The 16659-nt window shown below is 44.7% G+C and overlaps 1 protein-coding gene across 1 annotated transcript; it reads right to left on the bottom strand.

Moving 5' to 3' along the window:
- On the bottom strand, positions 1-16094 carry ssh1b (slingshot protein phosphatase 1b). The gene is made up of 15 exons (XM_068574394.1): positions 15714-16094; positions 13941-13978; positions 10513-10613; positions 9394-9458; positions 8931-9052; positions 8769-8837; positions 8346-8411; positions 7326-7520; positions 6669-6762; positions 6411-6539; positions 6167-6213; positions 5545-5691; positions 5237-5437; positions 4353-4989; positions 1-4218 (listed from the first exon to the last, which is right to left on the bottom strand). Exons 1-15 carry the CDS (start codon positions 15792-15794, stop codon positions 3583-3585), a joined length of 2628 nt encoding a protein of 875 aa, XP_068430495.1. The 5' UTR covers positions 15795-16094; the 3' UTR covers positions 1-3582.
- Between the last annotated feature and the right edge of the window lie 565 nt (positions 16095-16659).

Below are 16659 nucleotides of genomic sequence, written 5' to 3'. Positions count from 1 at the left end.
TTATGCAGAGGAAATGGTTTATTTCCATGATAAACATTAGACTGGACATCATTTTAACAAAATGTAAAAAAAAAAGTGCATTACACATGAACATTGGCAATGTACAGTACAGTACACAAAAGTTAACTAAAAACAATTAACTTAACAAAATCTTACTCCCAGGAAGGTTTATTGTGTTCTACGTTTTCCACTCGTCTCAACCTCGCATGCTTTGGGGCAGACTTGTGCTCTATAAATACACTCTAGAAATGCCTGGATCCCCCTTTTAAATTGCAATATGTCTTAATATCCTTCCACACAAAGTCCTCAACGTCTGGCTCTTAAGTAGGATTGTCAGTGTGATGCCTGCTGCCTGGGAATAATGCAATAAAAAAATTGAATTGTTGCCATTTTTAATGGAGCCTGAAGACATTTGTTTAAATTGGCCAAAGTCTTTTTTTTTTTTTTTTGCTGTGGTACAAACACGAGAACTTAATTAGGAGTACTTCTCAATACACAGTAGCAGTATCAGTGCTTTTCTTAATATTGACCACATCTGCAAGCTGACGTACTTATAGCAAATTGTGGAGAAAAATATATACAGACTGGTAAATTTCAAAGACTTAAATCCATCCTTTCTCATGTTTTAATGTAAATAATAGTTCTCATTCCAGCAAGTAAGGTTCCTCAGCCAGCTATTGAACCAATACAGTGTACCACAAGTTTCAACAATATCAAACAAATACAATATTATTATAGGCTATTAATAAATGGAAGTCCATCAAGTATGCGTGTGTTTGGGGTGGAGGAGGCTGCTGTGCATGAGCTTATGTGTGTTTGCATACATTATTAACTTGTGCCGAGTTATACATTGCAAGGAGCGTGGTTATTATTGGGAGTGAGGTTAAGTAATGTACAAAAAGCCAGACCATCAACACACTCACAGAAACTCTTGCAAACGCCTGTGATGCTTTATGATGGAGCTAAGGCCAAGGTTAAGGCACTTAAATACAAACACAAATTCAAAACATGAAGCGAACAACCAAACTTAGTGCTGTGGTCTGGAAACGCAAACAGAAGGATTTAGTCCTCACCATGTCGAGCGCAGGGATCAGGCCCAGCTGTCAACACGCTGAGAACAACTGGCTTAAATTAGAGTCATACTAAATATATTAAAAGGAAGAGAGCATGTTGGGAAATACGCTTATTTCTTTTCTTGCTGGGAGTTAGACGACAAGGTAGAAATCTCGTCTTCGTGTTGCCACTTTGGAACATTTGTTGATTCTTCTATTACAGATGTTTGTCGTGTCAAATGCTGCCAACCCATTTTTTAAGTGCCTGACGTTACATCATGCTCATGTGGGGGAAAGAACAGTTCCAAAGGCAAAACCAAATGATTTAAATCTAACGAGTGGAGCAAACCTGCAGCTCCCTGGGGTTAAGTTATGGGAGGAGAAGAAACAGAGGAAGCATGGAAGTTCATACTGATCCAACTAAGACGTGTTAAATCTACAAAATAAAATAAATAAAAATACAATAACCAAATGGTCAAAGATGAATCAATTACTTGCATTCATTCTTTGCACAGTTTTCATTTCTTCTGAAGCACTCAGATCTTTGAACACAGTAATAACACTCACATGTGCTTTCCCTGCATACAAACAGGCATCTTTCAGATCCATTCTAGCACACCCAGCGTGCCAAAACACAACATCCACCAAACAGAAGAACTTGTAGAGCAACAGCAACTTTGGCTTGGTGGCACAATTTGAACACAACATGCCTCAAGCTGTCTTAACGTGTACAAAATGGACCAAATAACGAATGAGGAAAAGACTTGAGATGGAAAAACCTGTGAGTGCTGGGCTTTGCAGTTTTCTAAATGGGTTTCTAATCTTGATTTCAAATAAAAGGAAATCTAGTATTGTAGATTTAGATTCTAATTTCAAATGATCACACTAATAAAACATACTTAATTTGGTCATTTAAAAGTCAGATTTCTCATGATAATAATATTAAAATATATGGTTGTTAGAGCAAATAATTTACACCCGGAAGTATGGACGATCTAAGAATGGAACCACTTGTGTCTGTTTCTGCTTTGGTGTTAAACGTAGCATTAGATCTGAATTGTGTGCAGTGTGTGAATGGATACTAAAGTTGTGCTCAAGTGATAAATCTATACATGATTAGTGCGTCTTCGCAGATGTTCGTGGGTTTAGAGAAAAGGTGAGCTGGAAAGTTAGAGTGAGTGAGGCATGTTTGTCCGGGAGCCTCGAGGATACAAGAAGTATCCAGATGCAGACTCGGTAAGAAAGTAATAGAAATGATATGGCTTTGGTTACATCAGGAAGTGATCAGGTGAAGAGTGGAAAATAAAATCACATTTGAGCTCCTGAATGTTTCCTGACATCTGAATCATCTCCCAAACAACTGAAAGTATTTCTTCAGTCTTTTTTTTTTGTCATTCTTTCAGGCATATGACGAGGTGGTTAGGTAATTCAATTCAAGAATTCATCATCCACCTGACAAATGTTGTCAATTAAACTAAAATAATGGCAAATTTGAATGCATTTCAGTATTTAAAGAATATGTTTTCTGCCCAAGCGTGTTGACAATATGTTTTGTAATACTGCAAAGTCATGCGTGGGGCTAAAGTGAGTGCTTTAAGTACATGATTACATTAACTAATGGAGGAGGTCAAGGTGAACCAGCCACTGTGCAGAGACAACAAAAGAGTCTTTGACCAAAACACTTCGAGATGCTTGTGGTCCGAGGTACAACACCTTACAAAGAGGCATAAAAAGGCTCACATCCTTTTTCAAAATGATTATGCTTCCACATGAAATGCCCTTTCTTGATGCAAAAGCAGCTGCAGCAGTGAACGTACGAGTGAAGGTCAGTGAGGATTCGGCTATCAGCGGTAACGTGAGGAGATGCTGAACGCAATCAAAATGGGGCAACTGCAAACATTCATTGAGCTCCTTCATGAATACTGTTGATGAGTTGGATTGAAAAACAAACAGTACACTGAAAGAAGCATGTTACTTCAGGTCTTTTTCTTTCCGTCAACATCAGAGTGCTCGCTATAGCTTTCTGAGGAGTTAGAAAGGAACAACGACCACCACGGTCTCTGGAGTATGCCAAACCTGTCTGTTGAGGGTAAATACGGCAGCATAACGCTCATCTCCACTGGGCTGTGGGGAAGTGTGATGATCCTCTATGTGGTGTGGGGCCAGCAGGCTCACAAGAGACCAGACGAGCCTCCATCCGGTCTGAGGGACAAGTGGAAGGACACGGGGAAAGTCTTCGGTCCTTACCTGGCCAGGAGCACTCAAGCCTTCAGCGAACGGTCAAGACAACCAGCCTCATCTGGATCTCACTGCCAGGAGACAATGACAGGACTCTCTGGAAATGCAGAGAGCGCTGTTGCAGCTTGTGACAGTGCAGCTGTGAGGCCGGGACGGGACAGTTCAGGTCAAAGCGGAGCTTCGTTTCTGGTGGACACCCCAGCGGTAGTCATCTCAAAAGGCTATCATAGGGTTCCTGCTGAAGGCAGTGGCCGACCTCCTCCTCCATCTCATCCATGTAAGCGTTACTATATTAAGGCAGGGGCCCCACTGGGAGCTGGCCCTCCATGGCCAAGCTTGGCAGCTTCTCAAGCTGCTCGGCCCTCTGTCGCATCAGTTCCAGACCAAATTCGATCCCCAGTCCCGGCATGTGCAGCTGGGCCAAAGCCTGCTGCTGGAGCTCCACTGCACCACCGTGTTGTAAATCTAAACCGTGAGCGGGAGCCACTCTGACGGCCCCCGTAGCATCCCTTGATATTTCCGCTCCCATGTCGTCCCCCTGTGGTTCGTCCATGTCCTCCGTGTCCACCGAGCCGCGGTCAGGAGGCGTCTCCTCGCAGCTCATGGGTGAGGCCAGTTTCTGGCGGTTGGTTAGTGGGACGCCGGGGGTGCAGGTGGAGCAGCGGTACAGGTGACTAGAGGGCTGGATCAAGAGGGTTGGGACAACAGCAGGGGTTTGCAGAGACTGCAGAATAGGAGTGGAGGCAAAATTGGTCCCGGGTGGATCTATGCATATGGTAGGGATAGTGCAGTGGCGGGAGGGGTTAAGGCGGTGAGAGCGGCCTCCTGCTGGACGGTCACAGCGCCGCACTTGTGGTAGACGCAGGCAGTCTTTACATGACTGATAGGAGGGCTTCACTTTTAAAGGGTTTCCTGTGCTACCACTGTCCTAAATGGAGTAACATACAAATACAGCATATTGTCAGTGGCACACTGAATACTTAAATACACAGGAAATGCATCAAATCAATCATGTATAACGTAATTTAACCACAATTAAAAAGCGATATTTTCTGAACTCACGTCAAAAGCTGCAGGGCAGCTGCGCTTGGCAGCCAGGCGGTTGCTGTTGTTGGTGTTCAGGTTGGCCAGGCCTAACCGGCTCTCCTCCGTCCTCTCAGCATCCTCCCCTGCTCTCTTCCCGTCTGAATTTCCGGGTGTCTGAGCCAGGGCCGCCATCTCAGCTTCCTCCTTCTTGGCCTCTTCCTCATCCTCCTCCTCCAAAGTGCTGATCTCGAGCCTCAGTCTCATGTCCTCCAGGGGGTCGAGGCGGCCACACGTCTGAGCTGCCGTGCCCTCGCCAGGCAGGGCTAAATGGGCCATGGGGAAACCCTCGTCCTCCAACAGGGCGTCCCTCTCCACGTCTTCAATCTCAATGAAAACTCTTTCCATACCTAGCAGGGGGGGACCCCGCACTGGAGTGGAGGGCTCACTGTCTAGTGCAGAGTCTGACAACCGTCTGAAGTAATAGTTGTAGTTAAGGGAGTCGAGGGGCTCCATCTCCAGACCCACAGCCCTGCGCGGAGAGGCCTCGCAGCCTCCCATTGCTTCTGCCCCTCGAAGGGTCTCCTCCCCACCAGTACAGTGACCGGAGGCTTGCAAATCATCGGATCCCTCCTTATCGGTTTCAGGCCTCCAGAGCTTGTTGTGGCGATGTTTACTGTGAAGGCAAATGTACTTTTGTTTACATGTGAGCAAAAAAACGAAAGAACCAGAATCTTCAGAAAGCAAATCACCATCATGTGTTTCACACCAGCAGCATGTGTGTAGCTTCATAAAAAAAGCAGGTGTGTACTTGAGGTATGTGCTCTAAATTAAATATCCTGGCCGCACCGGGGCGAACAAATAAAAATACCCAGGTGACTGCAGCAAAGTGCAAACCCGAGTGAAACGGTAGACCTGCTTACCTTGCGTCCAGGATTCCCTCGTACTCTGCCAGCTGTCTCATGAAACCCGCGTTTGGCTGAGCTATACTCCGTTTCTGCTTGACAAAGTTGTAGGCTTTCTCCAGAGACCAGCCGTACTCCTTCATTGCATAGGCAATAACTGTAGAGGCAGACCGGCTCACCCCCATCTTGCAGTGCACCAGGCACTTGGAGTTGTTCTTCCTAATGGACAGAAAGGAATGACTTTGTTTGGATCTAGTTGGTGACAGTCAGGACGGTGTAGCAGCCATTCAAATATTGCTGCTTCATTTGAACATGCATGGTCTTACTTGGCTTTGACGAGGAAGTTGTAGGTGTCGTTCCAGTGGGCCAGCAGGTCGGTAGCATCCTCATCATATACGCGGACGTTGTGATAAGAAAACATCCCCGGGAAGAAGTTGTCAATCTCTCTGGTAACATTCAGGATGTAACCCACTCTGCAACCAAAACAACATGTTCGTCTTTATCGCTCCTACTTTTGAGTTTAACTGTTACTAAAGACATGTGGAATCAGACTAATGCTGTGTTCAAGACAACTCGGAAAAGAAAATTGGCAAATTCATCCGCCCGTGCTTCATGAAGAAGAAGTTGTCTGACGTCAAACAAAATGGAGAGCACACGTTGGAAATGTTAAACTCTAACTTACCTGGGAAAATGTAAAAAATGCCCCAAAAAATGTAGAGGCTGCACTGCCGAGAGTTTTAATTGCCTAATTTTGTGTACACTTCTCAAAGGAACATATGTTTGTCACCTTAATAAGATATAATTTTATAATTTTTCTCACAATTATTAAACAGATAGTAGCAACTTCCAAGTGAAATTCTACACGTATAGCTTATTTACATCTATATAAGAACAACAAATAATTCAGGATTGGATCAGGATGTCATGGTGTGCACACTATCTGCTCACCCGCAGTCACGTAGTTCTTCCAGGTTAGAGGCGTTCCACTCAGAGCCCTAAAGAGACAAAGAAACCGAAACGTGTGCTGAATAATTGCACAACAAAAAGACTGTTAACTTCACTGAGGGAAGTATAAACCCCACTGTGATCGTAAGTTGGTATCAGCGTGGTGGAAAAGTTAACATTGTGAAAAATATAATATAAAAAACAGTTAAAGGTATAAAAAAAATAATAAAAAAATTAAAATTCTCACCAAGTACACGTGGTCCAAGATGAGTGTGGGCTTGTCCATCTGACCCAGGATCAAAAGCATCTCGTTGTCTATGAACTCTTTGTACTCGGTGAGGTTACAGCTCATATGCTGCTCCAGCTTGTTACGGATCTATGGACAAGAAACGCTTTACTTTACCAAAATAGTGTCCAGCCAACAACTGTTACATTAAAAAAATACATAATAAAACATGAAAATCAGATCTGGACCAATCACAGACATCGTTGAGTTGCCACATACCTCCTTCGAGGTGATGTTCTCCAGGTCCTGAAACGTCATGATGCTGCGTAGCTTGCCTTTAATGAGACACTCTGTTCTCTCTCGCTCAGTTGGCCTGCACATAATGAGTCAATACGTCAGTGTTGCTGTCTGAATGAAAATTAGCATAACAGTGTGACATGTTCCCCCAGCTGAAGACAATGGGACACCAGCTGGCGTCCAACACATTCAAATCCATCCCATGAATAAAGACACACCAGGCATGTTAGAAATCAGCAGCCGTCGGTCCGTTTGGCCACGTGTAGCGCCGTTACCATCATTTCTCTCATTGAGTCGTTAATCGTTAGAGTAATATTTCATGGAAAATGCTGTTTTCTGCTTCTCAAATAATCTGATCTTTTACTTTTCTCAATTTAATATCACATCAAACTTAATTAATTTGGTTAACTTTGAGAAACTGGGAAGTCAATTTCCCATAATTGTATGACATTTCATAGACAAGTCATTAATCTATTCATATAATCTGCATGTTAATCAATAATGAAAGTGTTTGTTGGTTGCAGCCTTAGCCACATGCACCAGATACTGTTTGAAATCCTCTTCCAGCACAAGAGATAATCCCACCAGGGACCGTGAATTAAATGCTCTAATAACTTAAACGGTTATGTGGGGTCTCACCGGTCGACGAACATGGTTGGCGAGTCGGGCCGAGTGGTCTCCAGGTCGGTCATAGCGTTCCACTCATTGATGCAGCTTTGCTCCGAAGTGATGCAGCTCTCATAGAAGGCCATCCACGTGAGGGCGATCCCCCCTTGGAAGTAGTTGAACCGGCGTGACACCTCGCATGCCTTGTGGAGGACCTGCAGGGCGGACCTGCAGAGACACGGAGCAATAACTTCATTTTCACAAACCAGGGCCAATGGGGCAACGGTAGGCTTATTTATTGGTCATTCTGATCAGTGACCAGCAGGTGGCACATGGATAAAGAGGAACTGTCAGAAGTCTCGACCAAAATGACAGCAGTGTTGTGCTGGACCCCGAGGAGTCAGCACAGTATTCAGCATCGTGGAACATTGTCATCAAATGCTCTGTAGTTGTTTGTTATCTACCAAAGCACAAAGGCAGGGCCATTGTCTGTACCATTAACCTCTCTAGGGATGGATAGCTATTCAAAGACATTAACATGTGTCCTTAACATATACACGTCCTCCCAGAATTCCAGAAACAAAGGAATCATATCAAGGCCCAACTCTTATTCACATGTGCATACAGAGATAACAGAAATAGTGGAACCAAACAATAAGAGTATTTTTTTTAATGGATATGATTGGAATGACAGAATTGGTGGCATTTTGTACATATTTTCGTTTATATTACTGGTGACTAGTGCAAAGCCTCAAAGCCTCAAAGTCTAACAGTTATTTATTACCTTTTTGTGGAGCTGCTACTTGATCCCATAATTAAGCTAACTAGGCTAATCTCCCCCTCAGCGTTTCAATACCTACACACTGCACACAGGCATAAAAATGGCCAGACAAACCCCAACAATTAAATTGAACTTGAACATGCCCTGAGGTCTAGAAAACACGTGTTTTCTACCCGATGTGAGACTAAAACAACAACTGCCCAGCGTGCTTTCCCTCGTGGCCACACAAACACGCACCGGTAATCCCAGGTAAACACGAAGGATTCACTCACCACATGGCCTGCACAGATACAGGCTTGAAGACATGTGATCGCCCCGCTGTGTTCACGCTGAAGCCTCTGTTGAGGAAGAGGAGGAGAGGGACGACCAGTTTAAGTTTAGGTGCAGATGCAGACGGCGATCAGGGGATGTAAACACAGACTGGACGCGTTCATGGAGACTATTCAGGACGCCAACCGGTGGAACATTCCTCAGCATACAAAGACAATGTTAACAGGTCAGCAAGAACCGTTCTCTCACTCACTCACACACACACACACACACACACACACACAGATAAAAATGCATGTAATTCACTCCTCTGCCACTGGTTGGCAGAAAAACCTAAAAAGGTCGAGAACAACAAAAACATGCAGCAGTAGAAATATTAAACCAGCTGATTTCCAGCTTTTATGAAAGGACAAACTGAAACTTACCCATCTCCATCTAAGTGTATGTTGGAATCACTCCACAGTGGCAGCACCATCCCAATAGAGCAACTTTTACTGCAGATCACAAAGATTGAAGAACAACATTGCAACAGATGTAATATACAGATACAACTGCACTAAATGCAAGACAACAGAGAGATTCAATACCTGTCCTTGTCGGTGAAGTCCATCCCCAGGACGATGTTTTCCTCTGTATCTTGATGGCCGTTGGTGTAGATGACGACCATGTAGCGCACCCTGTCTGACCATCCGCTCTCTAACCGTACGGCCTGTGGAGCAGAAGTGGAGCATGCGAGACGTATACAGTGTTTACTGGTGGTGTCACGCAACTATCGTGCGAAAAACACATGTAACTGCATGAAAAACAACACAAGCCTGAACAGACTGACTCAGTAAACAACACTTGTCTAAAATGGTTTAAATGAGTAAGCAAATTAACACTCGCGCTGTCACAACTTCTCGTGTGCAGCACCCACGCAAACCAACATACGATCCAAATACTGTTGAAAAGAAATAAATGAGAAAATTGTGTGTGTGTGTGTGTGTGTGTGTGTGTGTGTGTGTGTGTGTGTGCGTGCGTGCGTGTGCGTGTGTTAAGTATCGTACTGACCAGCTTAATGCGATCTTCAGACCGGAGGATCTTAAACATGACCTGCAGGTGTTGCGGTAAATCCCCTGAAAGTGAAGCACACGTTCAGATTCATGAGGAAACGGACTCAGTGGACTGCAAACCCTCAACCTCACCCTAGCAATACCAGGTTTTTTTTCTTGATTTGTACCATGTGACCTGATATAAAAGGGTAGCTAGGGCTCATCGGGTTCAGCCAAGTCTTTTTCGGTATGTTTGATGAGACCAGTTTAGGTCATTGTCACAGTCTGGATGTCCAAACTGGACTTACAATAGATCCCGACAGAGCAAATGATTTCCCATCAATGCAGTGAGAAACTAAACCGGCCCTCAATAAGCAGAATATGATGACCGAGTTCAGAGAGAAAACAATGCACGCTTTAAATCGCTGACAGGCCTCACTGCAGAGACACTTTGTGGAATTTCTAACGAAAGAAACAACAATAAAACTAAAGGTCAAGTACAAACTGATCATTCAGCTTCTTCTATTGTACATTCATCTCCAGTTGGGAGGAAATAGGCGTGTGCATTTCTCTCAATGAAGACAAATCTGAACCCTGCGACCTTACAGCTGTGCTAAACTAAAGCGTTAGCGAGTAAAACCTGAGCCGCGTGCAAACAGACTTCCATCTTGTCCGGCCTTTGTCCTCAAATGACATAAGGCTCAACAAGGACGTCAGATTAGAAACTTGTAAACAGTGAGCTTCTATTAAAGAGCCCCGTCACTCAGTGAACACCTTTATTTTTAGATTGTGCATGATTATGCTGCATTTCAACATCACTTTGATGTGCAGACAAACAACAGCAGCATGATTATTTAATACATAATGTCAAGTGCCAAGTGGAATTCAAAAACCTAAAGAACAGATACTTTCTGTGTATTTCTTTAAAATAACTTCAAGCTAACTGAATGATCTCGTTTGAACTCATTTGTGAGCATCCCTTGTGTTTGTCTGCAGGTCACCTCAGGTCAGAGCACAGTTTAGGATGAACGGAGACAAACCCACGGCGAGAAAAAACACCTCAGCAAAAACACATTTCCTTTTGTCTACAGCTTATTTGTGCAAGAAACAAAGCTTCTTCTGTCTCGTTTCTTCCTACCTGCATGTTTGTGGTGGGTCGGGGTCTTTGGGCCTTGTGCGCTGCCGCCCTGCTGCAGAAAGAGGGCGGCTCCTTTGACCATGAAGAAGCTCTCGCTGAGGCTGGAAGAAGGCAGATGTGGAAAACACATTGAGGCCTACTGACATTTTGACAATTGCCATCAAATAACGTATTCTTTACAGTACAGTGTTGAGACTTTCACACCAGGTTGATGATGTTTATAGTTGAACCACCCTTTCCTGTGCTTCATTCAACCCCAACGAGTCAAACCCGAGTGAGGGAAGGATTTATTGTCTCCCCTCTTTCTTTTTAAAAGGAGAGTTTTGTAACAGGTTGGACTGAAGAGAGGTGGAGGGAGTGATTTGACATCTATTGGTTGGATAAGGTACGGGCATAGTTAAACACATTGATTCCCTTCATCATCCATCGGATATCTCAAAAGATTCCAGTCAGAAAAGCCCAACTGACTAGTTAGGAAATCAGTCCTGTCCTGCACTTCATAACCATCTCGACCTCATCGCCATGGTCTCCACAACCCTTTGGTTTTAACGTACCTGTGTGAACCTTACAATCATTGACATGTGTCCAGACTACTTAATTATTACCCTACATTTTAAGAGGTTATGAAATGCTTAAAAGCTATATCATTTGGCTTTGTAATTGACAAACGGAGCAACAATAGAACCAGTGTTATTGTGTGTGTGTGTGTGTGTGTGCGCGTGTGACCTAAAGTGCTAAATCATTTGTTTTTTGGAAAGAAACTTCTCTGATCTATTTAATGTCATAAAATGGTCAAAATGTCTGTCAGAATTGGAGTTAAAATCCCATTTTCAATCATGCTTGCTGCTTGTCATCCCCTCTATCGGCCCTCTCTCCTGTCATTCACCAGCTGCTCCAATAAAAAGTGAATACAAGCCCTAAAAAAAAACCCATCATAAAACAAAAAGACATGTCTGGATACTGTACACACGGTGAGCAGTAGGCTGCGTACTTATCAAGTCCTCATTGGTTCAGCGAGCAGGACGGAGGGCTCATCAGTGGCTGAGAGTCAGCAGAGTCCTGATGCAGTGACTTTTACAGCCCTGTGTTTTTATAGCATGATTAACAGACGCCTCCTGCGTCGGTGTGCTGACTGACGCTGAATCAAGCGTTTCACCAGGACTATCCAAATGTGCCCGGACTTCAAGACTTCCTCTCCTGCCAGACCTGGATTGGATGCAGGGCTTGTGGGCCATGTCTTTGTTATGAGGGCTGCAGTGAAGCAGGAGGAGAGCTTTAGCGTCTTTCCTCACACAGAACAGAGTGCAGCTTTGTTTCACCGCAGTCTCGTACCCCTGCTCAACCAACACACACAAAGCCTGGTATGACTGAGTGGGACCATCACAAAGCCTTTTGTTTCAGCTCCCCTGCTGCGTGGCATCACAATTTATTTTCAAATGTACAAAGAATACATACGATTTAAGGACAACAGTGATTGAATCAAAAGGCCTGATGTGAATCAATTACGTTAAACAAAAGTGCGCTGCAGTTGAAAAAGGTTTGTTGATTTCATTGTATAACAACTTCAAACTCTTCTCAAAGCTCGAGCAAAACCTACTTTTTCGTATCTAAAAACTTGAAGCGTTGACAAACCAGAAAATCTTTTAGACGCTCCTAAACATGTAAAGTCTCCTGCTGCTAAATAAAACAGATTACGCTGAGAAAATTATTACATTTGTCATAATACTAATGCATACTAATACATTTTTGAAGCTATGTACCTAAACATCCCAAACTGCCAGTAAGGGTCGACTTACTCTCATAAGTTTTCACAATCTAATCTGCTCTGGACTTTCTGTTTTGTGTCTCTGTGAGAACTTACATGCGACAGATCTCCCTCCGAGTCAGAGCTGCTTTCTCCACAAAGTGAGGCAGCACGGTGAGCATGGCTTTGTGCGAGGGCTTCACAACCAGATGCATCCTGCTGGTAGTTACTTAACTATGTACGGTCTCCTCAGTCTCCTCTTATTACCATCCTCCCATCCATCTCCTCCACCTGTGTTTCCCTGTTGGTCAGGAGACTGCAGCCTCTGTGAGCAGTTTAACTTCTCTCCCCGAGGTTTTGGTCAAGCAAGTCCTTCCTCTTTCTCGGTCCACAAGCCTCCTCGTCTGCACTGCCCCGTCCTCTATCTCCTCTTCACAGCACGTGCTCCGGCAATCAGCTCTTCCTACGCAACACTCTGCCACAATACCGTCATTCATGCGAGCACTGGAAATGTGACTTGGCGACAATCTCAAGTCTGTCATGCAGAATTCTAAATGCAGACTCCACGCTGATGAATTACTGAGCCACAGAAACAGGTTACTCATGTAGACAGTCCAGACAAGGCATGACATGACTGTTTCAAATGTGAACGGCCCACACACACACAAACACACACGCACACACACACTCACAGTGAGCACAAAGACAGAGTCTGTGCCAAAGCTTTACTCACACAAATATTAACTTCCGTGACGTTGGTTGATTGGAGGAAAGCTTTGTGAACGAGCAGGACCAAAAAGTGCTTTTTGTTATGTAACTTGGGGAGCATTTAAAACTAAAACTATATTAAATCAAGTGTACTTCCGGCTCAGGTTTTCTTCTTGACAACAGCGAGAAACTGAGGGCCATTACAGGAAATAAACGGATATTCCTGTATCTTCTTTAGGACTGAGGACAAGACAAGCAGCTCATCGCCTGCCAAAGAAGCTCCTAATAATCAAAGCAGCACCTTTCTCTGTAACTGTCTTTCCCAGTGTGTGTGCAGTTTAAACCCTTCTTCCAATTAAAGAACCATTTATGATTGTGTCACCCAATAGTGGCGACAAGATCTGTCCACAGAAAGACAGACATAAATATAACACCTGCCAAAGTACTGAAAACCACTTTTGCAGTATAGTTCTTGCTCTAAAGACTTCCTTTTACCACGATGACATGCGCGCACACGCACAGACACGCACACACACACAGAAAACAAGCCACTCGATGGAAACTGTACATCTAGAAACGTATGTGAGAATTAAAAGTACGGCATTTCAGTCTTTTATTAACTAAGCAAATGTATCTGTAATGTTTACGTCCAGGTTTCCAAGTTAATATAGTTTGCAGCTTTCAATGTTTAAGCCTGAGATGTTCACATAGGAGAGACAACTGTGTTGTTAAGTGTACTTGTTTAAATGTAGTTGTCTTCAGTCATACCTGTAACAATACTACCGTCTCATGTACAATCATAGACTGACATTCATAGCTTGAGACATCAAGCCCTGCTGGTGTCTCCCTCCTTCCTCATGCAAAACTGAAAAGTATATTCCACAACTCAGCAAAATAAGTTTACATCTCTTTGTAAATTAGTTTGAAATCCCCCAGGAACTTCCAATATATGACTCTTTAGACAGAAAGATCTTACCTCTGATTATTTTTCCGCTCATCGTCACTTCCAAAATCCTGAAAGAGAAAAACAGAGCAACGAGTATAAAAGACTGCAACAGCGTGACGTTGTGTAACGACAGTGTCAAATGAATGTCGAGGGAAAACTGGGAGGATTTTACATTTTTCCTTTTTCTTGGAAAAAAAAAAAAAGCATCTTTGTGATTCTAATACGCGGAGCTGCAGCTCGACAGATCTGGAGCGTTGTTCTCATCGAGTCCCAGACCGGATGAGTGAACAGAGACTGATCCACTGTGCACATGTAAGTATCGTTTAGGTCATCTGGAGGCCGACATTCATCGTGAGTACGAAACACCGTTGCTGGCGTTTACATATTGGTTCTCTGTGTAAGTGAGAGACTGAGCTGCAGAGCCAACACACCCAGGAACTGACTGCACCTTGATACATTCATGATTTTAAATCTTTCAAAATGTAAGGTGGTACAAATGAATGTTGAAGTCCACGCAATCGGAATGATGCATGCTAGCGCCAACTGCTGGTCCTGTCCTGTCAGTGTTGTGAGCTCGTCTGCTACAGAGACAACAGTACAATCATTAGGAGGCCTTCAAACAGCAGGAGTTCAGATAAAAAAAACCCATCCAAACATCACACCCATCCACTTTTCCTCCCTGCTGTCTGACTCTTGCAGAACAGTGAGCTGTAAGACAGGAAGTGATGTTTAAAACCCAACTCCTCATCAGAGGAAGAATGTCACTGCTTGTTTTTGTGTCTCAGCTCAGACAGCCCACCAAGAGCACATAATCCGCCCTCCTAAAACTAGAGAACTGGAGCACTAACCCTGGTGTTATCATTTCATTTAGATGTCAAATCTGGCGCTGCTCCGCATGTGAATGTGTTTGCTGCTAAGATTAAGTGTTCTGTGAGAGTTTACGTCTGATTCACAGCCTCAAACTCCTCGGAGTCAATGTTACTTCTTGGTGAAGGCGCTGAACTTGATGGTTTTTTTTAAAGCTAGAAAGTAACATACTCATTTTTTTTAAAAACTTGTAATGAAAACTGCTGAACACAGGTTAGTAAGATTGTTGTGTGAAGGTGTTGCACACATCTAACATCACTCTTTTGGACCACCTCAGTGGCATCACTCATTACGTGTTTCTCTTTTTGCAAGTTCATGAACACTTGACTTAAGTGTCCTGGGGCACACACACACACACACACACACACACACACACACACACACACACACACACACACACACATACACACAGATCATAACTCTAAAGAAAAAAAAAGAAAAAAGGACGTCATTCCCCTTTAAAGTCTCCTCCCCAACACCGAGGCTGCATTCCTACATAAAAGGCCAATAACAAGGAGGGAGAACAACCTGAGTGCAACGCAGCAAATGTTTGTGCGGCAGCAAAATGACCACTTTGTTCTGACAGCTAAACCCAGCAGCCTCCCCCTCCCCCGCTGCAGGATTTTGTTTACAAATCCGCTGCCACAGTAGCCACAAACAACTCTCTGCTGCAAACAATGCAACAATAAATCAAGTTCATGACACACGCACACGCACACACACACACACACACACACACACACACACACACACACACACACACACACACACACACACACACACACACACACACAGCAATGACGGAATGATGGTTAACCCTTCCTGCGGGATATTAAACAGCACACCGCCTCGGCTGATCCGGGCTCCTGCAGGCGCCTCCTCGGCGTTTCCTGATCGCGCGCACACAAAGACCGAGCCCCGGCTTTTCCCACTTACCTCCCCCGCACTGCTGTTCGTCGTGCTGGCCGAGGATGCTGCACTGGGGGTGGGAGAGCGCTGCAGAGTCACCAGGGCCATGGTCGGTGGGCTGCAGCCTCGGAGGGCAGCGGAGGAGGAGAAGGGAGGAGAGGGGAGGGGGGGGGGAGGAGGACGTGGGAAGATGCGCCGCTGAGATTGTCTCTGTCACCGGGGAGAAAATGCCTAGTCAGACTCTCATTCAGCGGCACCTCCAGACTCCAGAGCCCCGGCGGTGCTCCCGTGCGGTCCTGCTCCGTGCGTCCTCTGCGGTTACCGGAGTCCTCATGAGCGGGAAGTCACGGGAGATTTCCTCCGTTTGTACCGCGCCAGCAGCGGACCCCGCGATTTCATCACTGCTGCGCAGACAGACAAACAAAACACGGTGCAGGTTGCAAGCGGAGCAGAAATGACATGCAGCTTCGCCGGACGCCTGTGATTGGCTGGCCTAGTTCGCGTGCGCGCTGTCATTGGGCCAATGTTGTCAAGGTGACTGGCCAGACTAGGAACTCCCAAATACAAACGATGAAATAATATTCAGTTCGTGTTATGAAACGCAGGGAGGTCGACCTGCTGCCGGGAGGCACCGACGATATGTTCGCGACCGAGTCATCTGCTCGGTACATGAGCGACTCATTGTCCACGGAGCCTCGCCTCAGCAAAGCGTTGGACATGACCGCCACAAGCTCCTTGAGTCCCATGTGACGCTTGTGGTCCCACAGGAACATGGCTTTATCTCCACGTTTGAGAATAATGTCTGGATTGGATCATAATTGCAGATTATTTTTTCCGCTGATCCACATGTCGATTAATCAAGTCATCATTGCAGCTCTGCAGTGATTGAACCATGCGTCTTTTCTTCAGCACTTTACAGACACAATCAAATAGAGCCTAGGGTATATTGAACATCTTTAATGAGCAAAAGTCA

Source organism: Clinocottus analis, unplaced genomic scaffold (assembly GCF_023055335.1).
Source record: "Clinocottus analis isolate CAN_PGR_092001 unplaced genomic scaffold, fCliAna1.0.p SCAF_13, whole genome shotgun sequence".
NCBI lineage: Eukaryota > Metazoa > Chordata > Actinopteri > Perciformes > Cottidae > Clinocottus > Clinocottus analis.
This window is presented reverse-complemented; position numbering and strand designations above follow the sequence as displayed.

Excerpts from the sequence above, each read along its gene's own strand:
- ssh1b (XM_068574394.1), bottom strand. The coding sequence starts at position 15,794 with ATGGCCCTGGTGACTCTGCAGCGCTCTCCCACCCCCAGTGCAGCATCC. Across the intron at positions 10,614-13,940 it reads GAGCGGAAAAATAATCAGAG|CCTCAGCGAGAGCTTCTTCA; the intron begins GTAAGATCTTTC and ends GCCTTCTTCCAG. Across the intron at positions 4,219-4,352 it reads GCTGCCCTGCAGCTTTTGAC|GACAGTGGTAGCACAGGAAA; the intron begins GTGAGTTCAGAA and ends TACTCCATTTAG.